The sequence below is a fragment of the Vigna umbellata genome, chromosome 10 (assembly GCF_029865625.1).
Source record: "Vigna umbellata cultivar VRB3 chromosome 10, Vumbellata_1.0, whole genome shotgun sequence".
Lineage (NCBI taxonomy): Eukaryota > Viridiplantae > Streptophyta > Magnoliopsida > Fabales > Fabaceae > Vigna > Vigna umbellata.
This window is the reverse complement of record NC_142174.1, coordinates 13576279-13594980: the sequence shown is the minus strand read 5'-3', so window position 1 is coordinate 13594980 and position 18702 is coordinate 13576279. Positions and strand designations below refer to the sequence as shown.

At 31.6% G+C, this 18702-nt stretch overlaps 1 protein-coding gene across 1 annotated transcript; it reads left to right on the top strand.

Annotated features, from left to right (window-relative positions):
• Positions 1–3859: 3859 nt before the first annotated feature.
• LOC124829927 (formin-like protein 6) lies at positions 3860–9759 on the top strand. Its single transcript, XM_047303516.2, has 4 exons — positions 3860–5636; positions 5733–5932; positions 8143–8384; positions 8494–9759. The coding sequence occupies exons 1-4, from the start codon at positions 4231–4233 to the stop codon at positions 9283–9285; spliced, it is 2640 nt and encodes an 879-aa protein (XP_047159472.1). The 5' UTR covers positions 3860–4230; the 3' UTR covers positions 9286–9759.
• Positions 9760–18702: the final 8943 nt, after the last annotated feature.

Below are 18702 nucleotides of genomic sequence, written 5' to 3'. Positions count from 1 at the left end.
CTCTTTTCTTTTTATGCTTTTCTTCCGGTACTGTCTCGTACCAGTTATAAGTCTTTTAATACAGACTCTTTCTAAACTCATAAACCATTTTTTTTTTTCCATGATTAAAAATGTTTTAGACGTAGAGTTGAGGATATCCATATAACATTTTATTCCAAGTTGGTTTAAGTAATTATGAGTGTTCTTATTCAAAGTCTTTCTTTGGTTACATTCTAAACTGTCATATTGTATCTGTCAATGCATTTGGACGCACAAGTCAATAGTTAATTCGGAATCACAACAAAGTCTTAAATATGTAATAAATGTAATCACCTACCTTCTTATTTTTGACTTCTACTTATAGGTTTCTATATGAGTTTGATATCAGTGAAACCCTAATCATGACCCAATCATAGCGCACCACCTGCTAAGTAATGCTTTTCAGTAATCTTAATTAGAGGTGATGTTTAGGGATGATTTATGGTTGTAGGTTGTCTGTTCAGTCTCCATTCTTCTATGATCGAAAGGTGTGTATGTTAATTATTTGAATCATATGAAATTTGGTGGCTGACAGAAAACTATTCGACCGATCGTTTCGGTCTCATTCAGATAGTTCTGTCATAAGTGACCATAAAATACAATATCAATTTTGTCAAATTGTATTCAGTTTGATTAACATCAATGAATCTTTGAAAGGATAAAATTTATTGCAATTTTAATAGTTTTTTTCCAAAATATCTTCATATATATATATATATATATATATATATATATATATATATATATATATATATATATATATATATATATATATATATATATATATATATACACACACACACGACTATGTATTCGTATTTCACTTATTATTTCAAATATTTATATTTATTCATTCATACTGTTATAATTTGAATTGGTCTCACCAAAATAAATTATAACATAATATTGTTGGAAGTCATAATTTAGATGAAGTCAATTTAATATATATTATTAAAAATTTAAATATAAACATAAGTTTCACATTTAAACATTATATAAACGTAAATATCCAACAACAACACTAGAGTTGATGATTAATTTTGGATCGAACTACCATTGTTATATAAGACTCATAACACTTGGAGTCAATTAAATTATCAATAAATATGTAGTTTAGTTCAGAAGATTGTTGCTTAGCTCGAATTGTTGATATAGAAATGACCAAATACAGTGAAACCTATTCACATGGTTCATGGCAAGATGCCAAAAACTTGAACCTCACCCATGTTTCCTGTCACAATATGTATAGCTACGAAACACATGGCTAAAATTATTAATAACAAATACTTACGAATTATGAGATTTCATACGAGTTCACATTGGAGAGGAAAAAAAATAAGATATATATGGTGGATAAATTAAATGTTAATATCAAAAGACATCATGTTAATAAGGGCTCTTTATTATTTATTACTTAAAGAATTAAAAGTAGACTTTATTAGAATAAATAAATGATGTTAATATTTTTTATTTTACAAATTTCCATAATTTTATCGTTGTTTATGTTAATTGCTTAAGAAGAAATTTTATATTTTATCATCTAAACTATTAATTATAATATATAATAAGGCGATGAACTTTTCTAATAATTACTTGAAAATAACATATATTTGAGGTGGTTTAGACATACTTCACCAGATAAATTAATTTCTAATTAGCAGGTGAAACCTACCTTTGCCTCAATTGATAGATCTGCAGTAATAACTAAATTAATAAAATTAATAAATAAAATAGGTTATAATAATATTGTTGATCATGTTCGTACATACCAGGCTCTAACCAGGGACGTATTTAAAATTCAAGCTAAAAGTGATTATAGTTTAACACGCATTGGTTATTGTAATAAAAAGGATTATAGTTTACATGTTTGACTTTTTTTAAAAAATGATACAGTAAACCAGGATATGTTATTTTTTCAGTTACTCCACAAATGCTAAAGGCTACCACTTCTATTTTCTTATTATATATGGAAGATGAGGTTTAGAGTACTCTTTAAATATATGTATGAAGTCTTAAATATACCATTACTAGTCTAATCTTTAATCTATCAATGTGATCCTTGAATATAATAATTTATTGTTGCTTTCATTCATAAAAGTATTTTTAATTTTTCAATTAAGTCCCTGTTGGTTGTATCTAAAATTATTATTAGCATATTTATATCAACAAAAAAAAAAAAAAAATATATATATATATATATATATATATATATATATATATTCCACGATTCAAAATTTTAAAAGCACGAAAAGTAAAATACAATCAAAGAAAGACGTAAATTTTAGATAACAAAGGAACATTAAAGTGCTCCCACTATAAGTTTTATCTGTTAGTGGTGTATATGAATGAACACGACAAAGTGGAGATTTAAAGGACTACATGGATGATTTTTTAAGATATATTTTATGTGAGAAAAGAGTAGAACATTCACAACGGATTTCGAGAATGTGTGGATTGAATTTTCTTTTTTTTAGTGCTTAATGACAATCTTGAGTTAAATTTAACAATAATAAATGGTTAAATTTAAAAACTAAAATGAGAATAAGTAATTGAGTTTAAAGACAAATCAAAAGCTAGATGTTCTCAAAATAAAATGAAAATATTTATTTTGATATAAATTTTTGATTATCACATGACTATGAGTCATAAATATTAATGTCCATTATAACAAACGTATATATATACTAGCGGTTCTGTTCGTGTGTGTGTATATATATATATATATAATCTTTTAATTTATGTGATTTTTTTTGGTAAATAAAAATAAAATAATTATTATTATACATTGTATTAAAAGAAGATGTTGAGATAAAAAAATAATAATTATATAATATCAAATATTTTAGACATCTACAACTTAATCCTATATATAAGCAATTACTTCTTGTCTTAAATTTGTGGTATTTTATCTCTGCTATTTGTTAGTTTCTTTTTTTTATCATTTTCCTTCATTTTTTTCTATTTTTTTTATCTTTATATTAGTACTATTTTATTATGGTTTTTTAGTATAATTATTAAGTGTAATATATATATATATATATATATATATATATATATATATATATATACACATTAAATGAGGAAATCTCAATTTGTATATATCTCTATCTAAACAATATTAAATCAAAAGTATGTTTTTATAACCTTTTTTAAAATAAACCTACAATAGCTCCCCTCTTTAAAATAATTTATCTTCATGAAAATTATGATAATTATTGACAGTAAAATATACGTTTGTTTATTAATTAAGGATCTCCATCAATAAACAAACCGTCCATTTGATTTTTTTTCACAAACAAACACAATCCAAGACGAAGATAGATACACCTCTAGAATCCAATGGCTATGTCTTCTCATTATTTTGCTTGTCCACTTTTTGGTGTGTGGTCACATTTTCTCCACAAGATCCCTGTTTGCTATTTTTTTTGAATTATTTTTACTATTTTTTTCTTCTGACTAGTGTATTCAAGACACAATGGTAAAAGATTAGTAGACAAAATGATTCTATTCAAAATTAACCCTAACTGTGCAGAAAATTATAATGATAACAATTCATAGAATTAACTAATTTTTAACTTATATTTAAATATTATTCATTTGGATAAAGAATGTAGAAGGGATGCCATACAAGCAGAATATAACACCAACAAGGGGGAATTTGTGCTTTTCCCTCATTACTTGCAAACAAAAAATAAGGGATCTTAAGGTACTATTCTTTTAACATTACCACTACATAACCATATGTCATATTTTCCTTATACATCCACAATATGTTTATCTACTTCCACGTGTATAATGCGAAAATGAAGAACGTAGAACATTGCCACGTTTCATTCCCACTAATAGTATAATGCTTATAATCTTTCCTCTCTATTCATCATTGACTTCGTTTACTACACCGTAAATTCATAATTTAGTAAAATTTAGAAACAACATTGCACTTGAGAATGACATAAATTAAAAAAAGATTAAAGTAAAAAACATAAATAAAATAAAATAAAAACGGCTCCTGCTGACGGAAGCTTTGTAGCATCCAGATCTTACATTACAGCCGAAAGAAGCTTCCTCTCTCTCTCTCTCTCTCTCTTTTCAGACACACACACTCTCTTTCTCTCTCTTATTTCGAGGAGAGGAATTTGCGGGAAAGAAACGAAACCCAGACATGAATTGGGTGAAACAAAAGGTAACAAGCGAACCCCACGATAATTCGCCATGAAAGCTCCTCACTTGAGCTTCTTCTACTTCTACATCATCCTCCTCACACTGTTCCTCTTCCTATCCATACCAGTCAACACTGCAAAAAGGGTCAATAGTAATACCAGCGCTAATGAATCTGGTACAAGAAGAATTCTGCACCAGCCATTGTTCCCGGCGAGTTCGGCACCACCGCCACCACTTCCGGTGGAGAGTCCTCCATCGCCGGAAGGCGGAAACATCCCCTTCTTCCACGAGTACCCGGCGGGGCCCCCACCGGATCAGAGCCAAGCAGCCCCGTCCAATTCCAACACTTCAATTGCAAACCCAACTGCAACACAACCCGCAAAGGGAACAAAGAAGGTAGCAATCGCGATCTCAGTGGGGATTGTGACCCTTGGAATGCTATCAGCGTTGGCCTTCTTTTTGTACAAACACAGAGCCAAACACCCAGTGGAGTCTCAGAAACTGGTCGCTGGGAGTGGGAATACCAATAACAATAGCCATATCTCAAACAGAAACGAGGTTGATTCAACTGCGCCACCGTCGAGTTTCCTCTACATTGGGACAGTGGAACCCACGCGAGCCTCTACCAACGACTCGCGAGACAACAGAGATGTTAATAAGGCCAACAGATCGCCGTATCACAAGCTCAAGCGATCCGATCGCTACCGTCCAAGTCCTGAGTTGCAGCCAATGCCACCGCTCAGTAAGCCTCCCGACGGAAACTACCCGCCGGCGGTCTCCTCCTCATCGGAGTCCGATGAGGAAAGCCGCGGCACGGTGTTTCACTCGCCGCAGAACTCGTCGGTCGATGGGTACTACACGCCGGCTTCGCGGCAGAGCTCTCTTGTCAACGGTAGTCCCGCGAAGCGTGACACGAATTCCACGCCCACACCCGTTGTTCCGTTTTCCAAGAGAACTTCGCCCAAGTCACGCGTTTCGGCACCCTCGCCGGAGATACGCCGTGTCATCATTCCGTCGATAAAGCAGCCCCCTCCACCGTCGCCGCCGCTACCTAAGCATTCCAGAAAACCGAAATTTTCGGCGCCTCCCCCACCTCCGAATTTGAAGCATCTTCAGTCAACAACCGACACTGTTTCGCACGTGTCAAATACTTTACTCAATCCTCCTCCACCACCTCCACCTCCGCCTCCTCCACCGCCGCCGCGAAAATCAGAGTCTCCGGCTGTTAGTGTCTCCTCTAATTCTGCATCTGTAAAGAGGCAGTCTTTGTCACCAATTGAAGGTAGTGTGACGAAAGGTTCAGAAGAGGTTGAACAGAGTGTGAGTTCTTCCGAGAGGCTTGAAGCCAATGACAGGGATGGAGCCAAACCAAAATTAAAGGCTCTGCATTGGGATAAAGTGCGTGCGACCTCAGACCGTGCTACAGTGTGGGACCAGATAAAATCAAGCTCGTTTCAGTGAGTTCAATTAGTTAACTAACAGTATTCAGATATTAGTATAACTGGAAGCTAATGTTTCTTTGTTTCTATGATATGGCGTTTTTCTTTAAATAGGTTAAATGAAGACATGATGGAATCGTTGTTTGGATGCAAAGCCACGAATTCTGCTCCGAAAGAACCTCCCAGAAAATCAGTTTTTCCTTCTGTTGATCAGGAGAACAGGGTGTTAGACCCGAAGAAGTCACAGAACATAGCTATACTGCTCAGGGCTTTGAATGTGACCAGAGAGGAGGTGTCTGAAGCTCTTTTAGATGGTAACTTGCTTTTCTCATTTTTTCAAATTAGGGGATCAAATTAGACTTGATACTTGAGGACAGATTTCTAATTTGGGTAAATTATACTAAAAGGGTGATTCGTTCATCTTACTGTTAGACATTTTTGGGGCCCTAAGCTACAGTGTTGACTACTGAGTTCTTCTGCAGTATTCCCTTAATTAGGTTGTTAATGTCACCTACCAAAACAATGCTTCTAAGATATGTTAATATATTCGATTCTGTATACTGTGTGGGGAAACATGGAGTGAGGGGCATAAAGTTCTATCACTGTTTATGCCAGCGATGAAGAGAGAATATATCATACAAGAAGACAGAGTGCATAGTACAAGGACTTCATCTTGAAGTCACCATCATAGCATCTGAAATTAAGTATGAGAATGTCTAAGCAGCATCATGCCATGTGCATTATTATGTTAAGCTATGAAATTAGGTATTCAGTAACTGTGATCTTAAAAGTGCAATATAGATACAATCCAACTCATAAATTATAATACTCTCGGTCATAAAACATCCTTTAGAAGTATAAAAGAATAATTGAACATCCACCAAGGTGGGATCACACCCACTTCATCCTCCACTCCAAACTGAGAAAGATCTTTTATTCACATACTATTCTTTTATTTCTATTGGAATTATTGTCACTAAACTCAATACTGACATGGTCACTGTACTTAATTAGCTTATCATTGTTACAATTCCAAAACTTCCAAGATGTGCAGTTTTGGGCTCTGACTGTCACTAAACAGAGCGGCGACCTTGTTTAACAAACACATGAATTTCACACATGGCACAACCAGACCAACACACCATGTTTGCTTCCTGTGCTAATCCAAAAGATGGATTATTCTTCCTTGTGGGATCACGACATTTCTTCTTTAATCTTTTGTCTTTGTGTCGGTGTATATCCTTTCTTTAGAAGTACTGATATATAATTCCTTGATATAAACTGTGGACAAGCCAGTAAGCAGTTCTAATTTCCTTATAATCCATTGCCTGTCAGCAGTTTTTCCTAGAAACGGTTTAAAGTATATTGCTGTCAAAGATTTAAACGTCATGCAGGTTTACTGTCTATTCATTCTTATCGTTAACAGAGGGTCTGCCTTACTTTTGTACATCCACCTCAAATAGCACTAGTAATTGTAACGTGTTCTATAAAAAAGCCTGCCATTATATTTTACACTCAAATTTAAAGTAAAGCTATTCTTATTTCTTAATAGTGTTTATCTTCTGTGGGGGTTGATAAAAAGTACCGAGGTAAAGAAAAAGACGGACGTAAGGCTTTTTATCCTTCTAAAAGCAGACATATGATAGGGTAATTACTAGCATGAAAACCCGTGAAGGCAAAAATGAGGACTTTCCTGTAACGATAGGTTTACACCATGACTCAATATTAAATCCTTGTTTAATATATAGTCCTGGATGTGTTTACAGGGATATATAGAAGGCTTTATTCAAGTTCATGCATTTTAAGGATGGCATTCTCTTGATCGAGTAATCAAGAAAATAAAAAGAATTCTAAACTTGAATTTTGGAGACAGATTGAAATCAAAGTTTTTTTGCTTGAGGAGAAGAAAATGAAAAATGTGTAATACCACAAGTTTCTGAGTTTATTTACATGGGGATCAATATTACATAATGATAGAGTAGTATATGAATATGGTTACAAGTTGTGTGATTAAAATGGAGAAAGACATGAGGAATTATTTTTTATTCTAAAGTACATATTCAAAAGTTGTTATACTACTATATGATCTGACCGTACCTATGGTGGTAGTAAATGTTAGGCTTTGAAGGTGCAAGAGAAAAAAATGGGATTAGCATAAGTGAGTATATTAAGATGGATGTATGTATGACTACACGAGAGAATAAAGAATACATAATTATTGTATATCGAAGAGATATTGGTGTGATACCTATCTAGAAAATATTGATAGAAACTAGAAAATAAGGTGATTTGGATACAGGCAAAGAAGGCCATTGTAGGCAACTGTGTGTAAGTAAATTGCATGGGATATAGCCATTTGAAAAGAAGTAGAGGAAGAGAAGGGTACTGAAAGAAATTTTCCTTGACATGCCTATTGTTTGTTTTCAAAAGCAATTCCTTATCTGCATCCTGTATTTTCACTTTGAGAACAGCAAAGGATGTATTTTCACTTTGCTAATTGGCAGTATTTCTTTCAATGAAACAGGGAATCCCGAAGGTTTGGGCACTGAGCTATTGGAAACACTAGTAAAGATGGCTCCGACTAAAGAGGAAGAGATAAAGCTTAAAAACTACGATGGTGATCTCTCAAAACTGGGATCTGCAGAAAGGTTTCTTAAAGCAGTGCTTGATATCCCTTTTGCCTTTAAAAGAGTTGAAGCTATGCTCTATAGAGCCAACTTTGATGCAGAAATTAACTACCTTAGAAAGTCTTTTCAAACCATGGAGGTCTAGTTTCTACCCTTTATATCTTTGTTTTTTTGCACAAATTCCTTGTTATCTTTGATTTCTTGATCTCTTACAGGAAAGTGATCATTCAGTTGTTAATATCTTTCAGGCTGCAAGTGATGAATTAAAGAACAGCCGCTTATTCCTCAAACTCCTTGAAGCTGTTCTAAGGACGGGAAACAGAATGAATGTTGGCACTAATCGAGGGGATGCTAAAGCTTTCAAACTGGAGACACTCTTGAAACTAGTAGATATAAAAGGAACAGATGGAAAAACCACATTGCTCCACTTTGTGGTTCAAGAGATCATTAGATCCGAAGGTGCAGGAGCTGAATCTGCAAATGAGAATGTGAAAATGGATTCCAAATTTAATGAGGATGAGTTTAAGAAGCAAGGATTGCAGGTTGTGGCAGGGCTCAGTAGAGATCTTAGTAATGTAAAAAAGGCAGCTGGAATGGATTCAGATGTCTTGAGCAGCTATCTTTCAAAGCTTGAAACAGGACTTGATAAAGTGCGATTGGTTTTGCAATATGAAAAGCCAGATGTGCTTGGCAATTTCTTTAACTCTACGAAGCTATTTCTGAAATATGCTGAAGATGAAATTGTAAGGATTAAAGCGGATGAGAGAAAAGCTTTGTACCTTGTAAAAGAAGTCACCGAATACTTTCATGGGAATGCAGCAAAGGAAGAAGCCCACCCTCTCAGAATTTTCATGATTGTGAGAGACTTTCTGAGTATTTTGGATCTAGTGTGCAAAGAAGTGGAAAAAATGCATGATAAAATTGTTGGTGGTTCTGGCAGATCTTTCCGAATACCTCCAAATGTATCATTACCTGTTCTCAATAGGAACAACCATCCAAAGCAGGATAGAAGCTCAGACGAGGAAAGTTCATCCCCCTAGTGTGTGAATATGAAAGAAACCAGTGTCATTCAGAATAACAGGCAAGTAAATGAATGATTTTCGATAACCACCTTCCCAGAATTGGATTCATTGGGGCCATTTCAATTGTAATGGTGGTGAAAAGACAGCCCTCCGTGAGACTGAACATCAAACATCAAAACTCCAAAATGCATGCTGGGGTGGGGTTAAGAAACTGAACTCGCTGGTTTACCGGCGGTATACAGAAATGGGCTGCAAAGGTTCGTGGCATCCTCATCCTACTTCATACGAAGCATAAATAAAATTTTAAATGGGAAGTTCAGCGAATGCGTCATTTTGTTTCTTCTCCAATGCATATTCTACAGTCAAAATAGATTTTATTAGGTCAGAGCTCCACACAATTGTCATATTGTAGAACGTTTCGATTTCACTTAAGAGGCTCCTATATGTATTTTTTAAATCAATTATAAATAATAAATATCAATTTTGCAGCAACTCTTTGTGTGTGTCCAACAAAATACATTCAATGTTTGAAGCACGTGGGATAAGAAAATAAATGTTGCAGTGGGTGATAAACCCCAATCTCTTAAGCACTCTTTTCACTATGGAAAAACCAATCCGTTAGTGAGTTTCGAAAGTGAACATTACCAGTAAGCAAATTTCATCGTCAAAACGTTCCACTGGCTTGGTTACCGAGCCAAAATCCTCTATTCTGAACACTATATATACATAACTTTTATGTTTGTTTTAATCTAAGATCTCGTATAAATTAAAAAAAAGTTATCGTTACGTATTCTAGTGGGTTATTATATTTTTTTCCAGTGAAGAAGACGTGGAAGGAGGAAATGAGATCTAAAAAGAATCTAATAATTCACACAAACTATGCAAATCTTTCGTTTCAAAATCCTATTTCAGTTTAAGCATACCCCAATACCTCCTAGAAGGGAATATGGCGATAGTTTTCTACAGCAGTTTATCATAAAATCAATTTCTATAAAATTCTAGCAATTTATAAACTAACATGTAAGGAAACATTGTGATAGTAGTACGTTGACTAGATTTAAACCAGTCTTTCATTGTTATAATGGTCACCATCATCAATAAATTCCAGTAATTAAAATACAATCAGACACTGATATATGTACCTTTCTAGGGTGAATCATCGTCGGAGTAACTTTATCCACAGTAAATCCTGCTAAAATAGCTTCCAGCTTGAACCATTGTAGATAATACCTGAAAGACACGCGTGAGAGACAGGATCCTTGAACAATATACAACATTTTCTATATGATACCAAAAGAAATATGATCTTAAATATTTGGACAAAGAAATTCAAATGCAAACGGTAGGTAAATGACTAAGACGCCATTTAATCGCATGAATAACACGGGTAACATATACCAAAAATATCTAACTATCTACCAAATAAAATATTGTTGGCATGAACTGGTCAAAATGAGTCTATTAGAACATTTGAACAACTACGCTCAATTTATTAAAATGTTGCTGTTGAGTGGGTTTGAAAATAAACTATTGAAGTTTGATTAGATAATAAGAGGAGAGTAATAGTCTTAATTTCTCTTATTTTCTCCTCATTCTCTGGTTTTTGCTTGAGAGGGGTGAGAGAAAGTTAGAGGTATATGTCCATTTTTTTTTTCTTTTATCTTGTACTGGACTGAGTTGCATCCTCAAACTCATGCTTTCGGCTGTTTTTTCCTGCACCTCCATTTCTTCTTCCTGCACTCCCTAGACTTGATTAAAAGACGATTTTGTCATCTCCTTCTTCCCCGTACCGGCCCTGTACCAGTCTCCTTCTGCACCGGTGAGTTTGGCAGCGAGTTTGGCGGAGAATGTTGAGGGAACGGCGGCACCGAAAGATTGCTAAGCAGGGGTTGCTAAAACCCACGCTTCGCAGCTGCTCGTTCGAAAGGGCTCTGCACAGGTTGCCACGATTGAAGAAGTCCGGAGACGGCAACGGAGAAATCGTGGCGGCAGAGAGCTGCCCCCAACAAACTTGCAACGAAGCTGTGAGTTGACCAAAACGGGCTCAAGTCGTGCCAAAACGACGTTGTCTGCGGTTTCTAGAAAAGCCCAGGCGATTGCAGCGACATCGACGCCGGCGACAATATTTCAGGGAACTGACCCAGATTCTACCTATTTTTTGTGAAGTGAAAGGTGATGGTGGAAAGTTTAGCGGAAAGAAAGAATTGAAATTTTTTTGTAGAAGAAGAAGATGGATGGTAACTACGGTGAAGGATCATGGAGAAGGGAAATTTCGAGAAGAAGAAACCCTGAAGCTAGCTGTTTCAAAAGACATACAAATTTATTTTGGAACACTAGTTCTGAAAATAATAATTATATAAGTGATAAGACTAAAGATTACTTAACAACCTAAATATTTGACATTGTTGTTATTTACTTTTTAGTCTGTTCTTTCTTAAAACAATTTTATTTTTTTCTTTCTTAAAATAATATAAAGTTTAACAATTATTTTATTTTTATAGTATGTATCAAATAAAAGTATATTATCATATTATTATTATAATTATAATTAATTCTGAATTTTTTTTTCTGAAATAAGTTTTCTGCAAGAAATTTTGGATATAGAAAGGTTTTCTAGAACATATGTTTCAAAATTTGTTTTTACTTTCTAAAATGAATATTTTGAAAAATATTTTCAAAACATTCCATCTAGATTATATTTATTTTTCGTGTTTTAAAAGATATTTTTCCAATTTAAAAGTATTTTGAATTATCTAATTCAAAAAATATTAAGAGTAAGAGATGTAACCTTTTTATTATTTTAACAAAGAATAATCTCAAGATTAACACTTTTATGGGATGCAGAACAAACAAAGTAGGGTGCAGAATAAATGGTCATGCATTTTTTTTCTAATGAGTTGATCTAAAAAAAAACATTTGGACAATTCTTTTTAGGACAATTTTAGATTTATCTTTTGATTAACGAAGTCAGGTGAAAAATAATGAAGTGATTAACTAACTTATTTAATGAGCTGATTGTATTTTATAGTATCTTGTCCGCACTCTTCTTCATTTCTTTCATGTTGTTTTTTCTGGTATATGGTCCTCGTGTATATCTTCCATTTTCGTTACATTCAAAGAGTTTTAAGATAGATTTTTCGTTGTAAAAGTGTGGTGGAAGTGTTGTTGTGTTCGTGATTGACATTAGAGTTGGGGAGAGTGATTTTTTAAGTTTTTTTGTGTCAAACTGGTACATCAGTCTATTTGAAAGCTTCAGGTCTTGATCAGATTTCACAATCCAACACATACTCTCCAGTTATTGACATTCGATCGGATATTAAAATCTGAAAACATGTATATTGAGTGTCAAAATCTGAATCTTCCTCTATTTGGACTTCTATATAATGATATAAAAGAAATTACATTTTGACATCCGATATAGGTTTTCAAATTTTGATATCTGATATGTGTTTAACATGTTCTTAGTGTTATTATCATTTTTGCTTTTTGTGTTTTGCTTCAATTTTAATGATTTTAGCTTTCCTAACTAATAATATATTAGATCCCAATTAATTATTTATGATTATCAATATTATCCTAATCACTGTATTATTATTATTACTCATTTATGACTTTATTGTCGTACATTAAAGTTAGCATTTGTGTTGTGTTTGGTATTTTGATTTGTGCTAGAAAATTAAAAAATTTAATAACCAATGAAACTAATAAAACATGTAGGATATAGAAGTTATTAGTATCAAAAACATTGTATCGGATATGAAAATCTGAAAGAAAAAACACTGGATTTCGAAATCTGGTGTTTCTTCTATCGGATTTTCATATCCGATATAATGTTTTTGATAATTTTTTTATTTTTTAATTATATTATTTATAAATGTTTATTATATTATTTTAAAATGTTTTATTATATTATTTATAAATATTTAATTAGATAATTTATATGAATTAATTTAATTTATGAAAAAAATTAAATTTATTTAAGATTGATAAATTTATATAAAAATGATATGAAAAATTTAAAATTTTTTCTATATAGTGTTAAATATTATTATTTTAGTATTTTTTAAGTATATTAGATTATTTATAACTGTTTAATTTGTTGCATCATTTTATTATTTTTTAATTTAATTATAAATGATTAATTTACAATTATTTTTTATGTTGTTAACATTTTTTTATAAAATAAAGTGTATGATTTTTATTTATTTATTAAAAAAATTGGTATTTAAAATTGTTATGAAAAATTTGTAAAAAGTTTTAGGTAGTTTTGAATAAACTAGTAGTATAAACAACATATATAGATATGGAAATCCTACATTTTTCATAATTATTTTTGTAATTTTTAATTATATTATTTGTAAATGTTTATTATATTATTTTTAAATATTTTGTTATAATATTTGTAAATGTTTAATTAGAGAATTTGTATGAATTTATTTAATTTATTAAAAAATTAAATTTATTGAAAATTGATAAATTTATTTAAAACTGATATGAAAATTTTAAGATATATTTTAGGTAGTATTAAATATTATTATTTTAGTAATTCTTAAGTATATTAGATTATTTATAACTGTTTAATTTGTTGTATTAGTTTATGATTTTTTAATTTAATTATATGATTAATTTATTCTATTAGTTTTTATGTTGTTAACATTTTTTTTATAAAATAAAGTGTCAGAACCCATTAAAAACACACCCAAAAACTTCAAGTAGTGGGATCCATGTACCAAGAAGTGAGTGAGCGTCTCAGTTAGTGGAGAACAGGTGGCTGCAGGAGAGTGATCGTTCGTTTTGGGCGACGACATTATTTAAGGCCAAATTTCAAATGTCGTGCCACTTCTCTGCATGCCTTTCTTCTCAGACCCTGCTGAAACCATTTTCTCCTTCTTCTCTCTAAAATCTCCTCCTCCTCTCTAAGAAAACCTCACCATTTCTTCTTCCGATCACCTCTCACGCACCGCTGGAACACTCCCGGCGTCAAGAGCTTCCATTTAAACCGATCGATTTATGATTCTGAGCCGGTGAGTCTCTTTCTCTCTAGTGCGTTCGTTTAAGTCTTGCATGCAACCCTCTATTTCTGGTTGCCTGAGTAGATAGTATAATTCTGAGCGTTTCTGAGTTTCTATGTGGTTCAGTATTCCTAAAACGTGGCCGTCGGACGCTAAGTCTTTGGTAGTAGGGAGCTTTAATCCTGCATAGTTGAGCGTTCGGTTACGTGTCGAGGTAAGGGAAGCTTATATAATTTGATTAAATTCTTGTTTGAACGTTGGCATGTTTGCATGATACGTTGTTTGATTATTTGATGAATATGAGATTTGTGTGTACTGCTTGTTTGAACGTGTGGATGGATGAATGATGCATGTTGTGAATTGAGTTGAGATAGGAATTGATATTCAAACTGCGGTAGTCTGAGTAAAGGTGATAGTATGGTCGAGCGTCATTAGCGAGCGTTCGATTTTTCTTGGGAGTGCATGGTCTTACTTGAATTATCATGCGTTAGGGATAGTGTTTAAGAGTCTTTCTGTAATATTATATAGGAATAGGTAAACTGTGACCGAGAGTTTGTATTCATCGTTCAGTTTTCGTTGAGCGTCCGTTCATGTTAAGTTTTTCTTCTAGAAAGGATTTCGTTAATGAAGAGCCTATTATAATAGTAGATATGTATATATGAGTGTTCAGTATAATTGTAGTTTTTCTTTAGACTTCCTAAACAATTTAGTTAAATGTGTTATATACTACTTAAGTTCGTAGGCATTGTCGTTCTTTTTCCTTCAGAATTAAGTGGTGGCTCAATTGTATAGATTTATATTCATTTGTTTTATGTGAGTTTATTAGTGATCGGTCTTGAATCAAGCGTTCAGTCTCAGTAGCGCTCGTTCATGATAAGCATTTGGTCTTTGACCAACGCTCGTCCAATAGTGTTCGGTTTCTACATGGCTCGGTCTTAAACCAAGCACTGGGTCTTGTTTTCTGTAATATATATTATTACCGTTCTTAGAATGAGAGTCTTCATTCAAACTCAATAGCGTCCGTTACTTCATATTTTCTCATCAGTATTAGTATTTAGTGTAAATTAGTGTTGGTCTTTAAAAGGTGTTCGGCCTAGAGTCTTAGTACTCGGCCTAGGCTTTGTGGCGTCCTGTTGAACTCTTAGGAGTCTGTTTATTGAAGTAGATGAGTAGCGCTCAGTCTCATTAGTTTCTAAGAAGCGTTATTCCAGTGGTACTTGGGTTATGATAAGAGCGTATGATCTTATTTCATTTGAATGTATGGATGATTAAGTATGAGGAAAATTGAGATGTGATGTGTATGAAATAGTTGATTATGAATGAGTATTCCAGGGAGGAATATCTCAGAAAATGGCTATTGATTGGTAAAGTATGAATGTGGGCAAAGCTTAGCGGGCGTTCATCCTGATATTCCATGATTACTCGTTCTCATGTAGAGAGGAGTAAGTCACGTGTGGGAATGGCAGGAGGTCCTAATCCATAAGGTTAACTTGGACGGAACAGATCAACCTCGGGTGGCAGCTGTTGAGGGTATCCCAGTTACTACATCACCCGGGTGCACGAACGTCGTAGCTACACAGGATTCATACAGTCCGGACAGTCAGAGTCATGTGGTCGTTCTTTGCATGCATGAATGTATGAATTATGATGTGGTCGTTGTTGGTTTTGTTATATGTTGTATGTTGTGATTGAATAAATTAAATTACATAAGCTTACCCTGTTTATAATTTTTGTCTGTGTTGTGCGTCCTGTCGTTGTCCTTTTGCAATGATCATGTGAGCAAAAAGAGAAGAACTGTTTGAAGAAGTATTGAAAGATGCAACGAAAGTGAAGGCCGAACCTTGAGAGCGTTCGATCTGGTGTTGGCGTTATCTTTTGTAAAGACCGTGCGGTATTAGTATATTTTTGGTAAACGTTCGGTCTGATAGTAGCTAGCGTTAGTTTTTAAATTCCCTACTGTTATGTAAGGTCGTTCGACCGTAATGGTAATCGAGCGTTGAACTGATCTGTAGTATTGTTAACATGTGATTATTCTCTATATGGTCTTACACTGTATTTTTGGGATGTTACATAAAGTGTATGAATTTTTTAATTTATTAAAAAGATTGATATTTAAAATTGTTACGAAAAAATTGTAAAAAATTTTAGGTAGTTTTGAAAAACATATATAAATTAATAGTATAAAAAACATATATCGGATATGAAAATCCATATATATTTTTCATAGTTTTTTCTTCAATTTTTAACTATATTATTTGTAAATATTTATTATATTGTTTTAAAATATTTTATTATATTATTTTTAAATGTTTAATTAGATAATTTATATGAATTTATATAATTGATTAAAAAATTAAATTTATTTAAAATTGATAAATTTATTTAAAATTGATATAAAAATTTTAAAATATTTTTTTGTAGTCTTAAGTATTATTATTTTTGTGTTTTTTTTAAGTATATTAGATTATTTAAATATTGAATTATTACAAACAATTAATATTAGTTCAAAATATTTTTATTTAATTAAAATATTGATATAATTACAAAATTATAATATTTCATCAAAAAAATAACAAAATAGCTTCAAATTGTAAAAAATAAAAAAACTACAAAAGAAATAAAACATTAAATAGTTTAAAATAAAAAAATTAATCAATTTAATTAATTCATTAAAAAAATTAAAATAAATATTAAATATATACAAACAAAATTATTTAATTCATAATTAATTTAATTAATTCAAATATTTATATATTTATAAAATCCTAATATTTCATTAAAAAACAACTATATATCTTAAAATTATAAAAAATTTAAAAATTATAAAACAAATAAAACATTAAATAATTAAAAATAATAAAATTTAATTAAAATATAATTAACTATTTAATTACTATAAATATATATGTATCAAATCATAAAATTTTATTAAAAATAAAGCAATTTATAATCACCAAAAATATAATAAATTAAAAATTCTATTTAAAGTACAATTAAATCATTTAAAATAATTAAATTCAAACTGAAAACAGTGGATTTAGAAACACGAGCAGACTTAGAAAATGGATTCATGTTGGTTTGCGTTTCCAAATCCGTTTTCTCATGACACAACTTCTGTATAAAAAATCTCTCTCCTTTCTCTTTCTCTCGTCTAAACCTTTTATATACAAATCTTAATATATATCTAACATATTTCTATTGGATATGCAAGTGTGAGTCTAAGTCCCACATTGGATAAAATTGAGAAAAAAAAAAGTATATAAAGACTATATAAAGATGAAAAACTCCTTAATCTATTGTCTTAAGATTTTGGATAAAAAGTTGTGTCGATCCCTTATATAGTTTCCAATATTATTGGTGTTTGTGTAACCCACAGAAGATTCTAAATAATATATATATATATATATATATATATATATATATATATATTACAAAATCTAAAATATATATTTTTATTTAAAATATATTTCAAATTGTACTATCTAAAACATGTTTTCAAATTTCACAACCTAAAACTTTAAAACACGAACAAATAGTTTTCAAGCACTTCAAGAAGTTGCACAAAGAAACCTTGAGTTTTGAGGAAAAAAACACAACATTCTCTTACTATTTTTTAATAGCACTTGCTGAAAATTAAAAGTTGATTTAATTTAAGTATTAAATTACTTAGGTTAGCTTATCTAGGTCCCTTGAAAAGAGATGTATATAAAACAAATAAAATTCCTAAAAAAATTGTCTACAAAATAAACAAAAATATTAAGTAAATATTATAAAAAATCCAATCTACTATAATTTACTTATTTTATTTAGACTTAAATATATTTTTTTGTCTCTAAACTATTTACTAAACTTGCATTTCGTTGTTGTTTTGAAGTATATATCAGTTTCGTTCCTCAAATTTATAAATAAATATAAATTTACTACACTTTTTCTTCTTATTACACAACTTTTTCTGGTGGTGACAGACTTAGAGGTATCCCTAAAGGTGACGAGCTTGGTGGTGGTGATGGTGGTTATCAGGACAAATCTCCACCACGAACTTTCACCTATAACTACTTATTCGGGGAAGGGGTTAGAGTTATTTCAAATGTCTTGAAGTACACCCTAGAATGGTGTTGGTTGGGGTTGAAGATCTTTGTCACAAACTTCTCTCACGATCTTTATCAAATTCCTTTGTGTGTTTAGGGTTTGTTGATAAACTAATTGGGTTCTCAAGCCGATTTTGAAGATAAATGGTTTTTCATGAAAGTAGTTGGAAAGTTGAAGAAAAATCAAAGAAAAATTGGTTTATCATTCTGGATCATTTTATCCACTTCTTATGAATATTTTTAATTAGTGACGAATAACAAATTTAATAAATAGTTTGAAATGAAAAACATATTTAATCTTTTTATTCGCTATTATGTGTTTTTCTTAATTATAA

Excerpts from the sequence above, each read along its gene's own strand:
- LOC124829927 (XM_047303516.2), top strand. The coding sequence starts at position 4,231 with ATGAAAGCTCCTCACTTGAGCTTCTTCTACTTCTACATCATCCTCCTC. Across the intron at positions 5,933-8,142 it reads GTCTGAAGCTCTTTTAGATG|GGAATCCCGAAGGTTTGGGC; the intron begins GTAACTTGCTTT and ends TCAATGAAACAG. Across the intron at positions 8,385-8,493 it reads AGTCTTTTCAAACCATGGAG|GCTGCAAGTGATGAATTAAA; the intron begins GTCTAGTTTCTA and ends AATATCTTTCAG.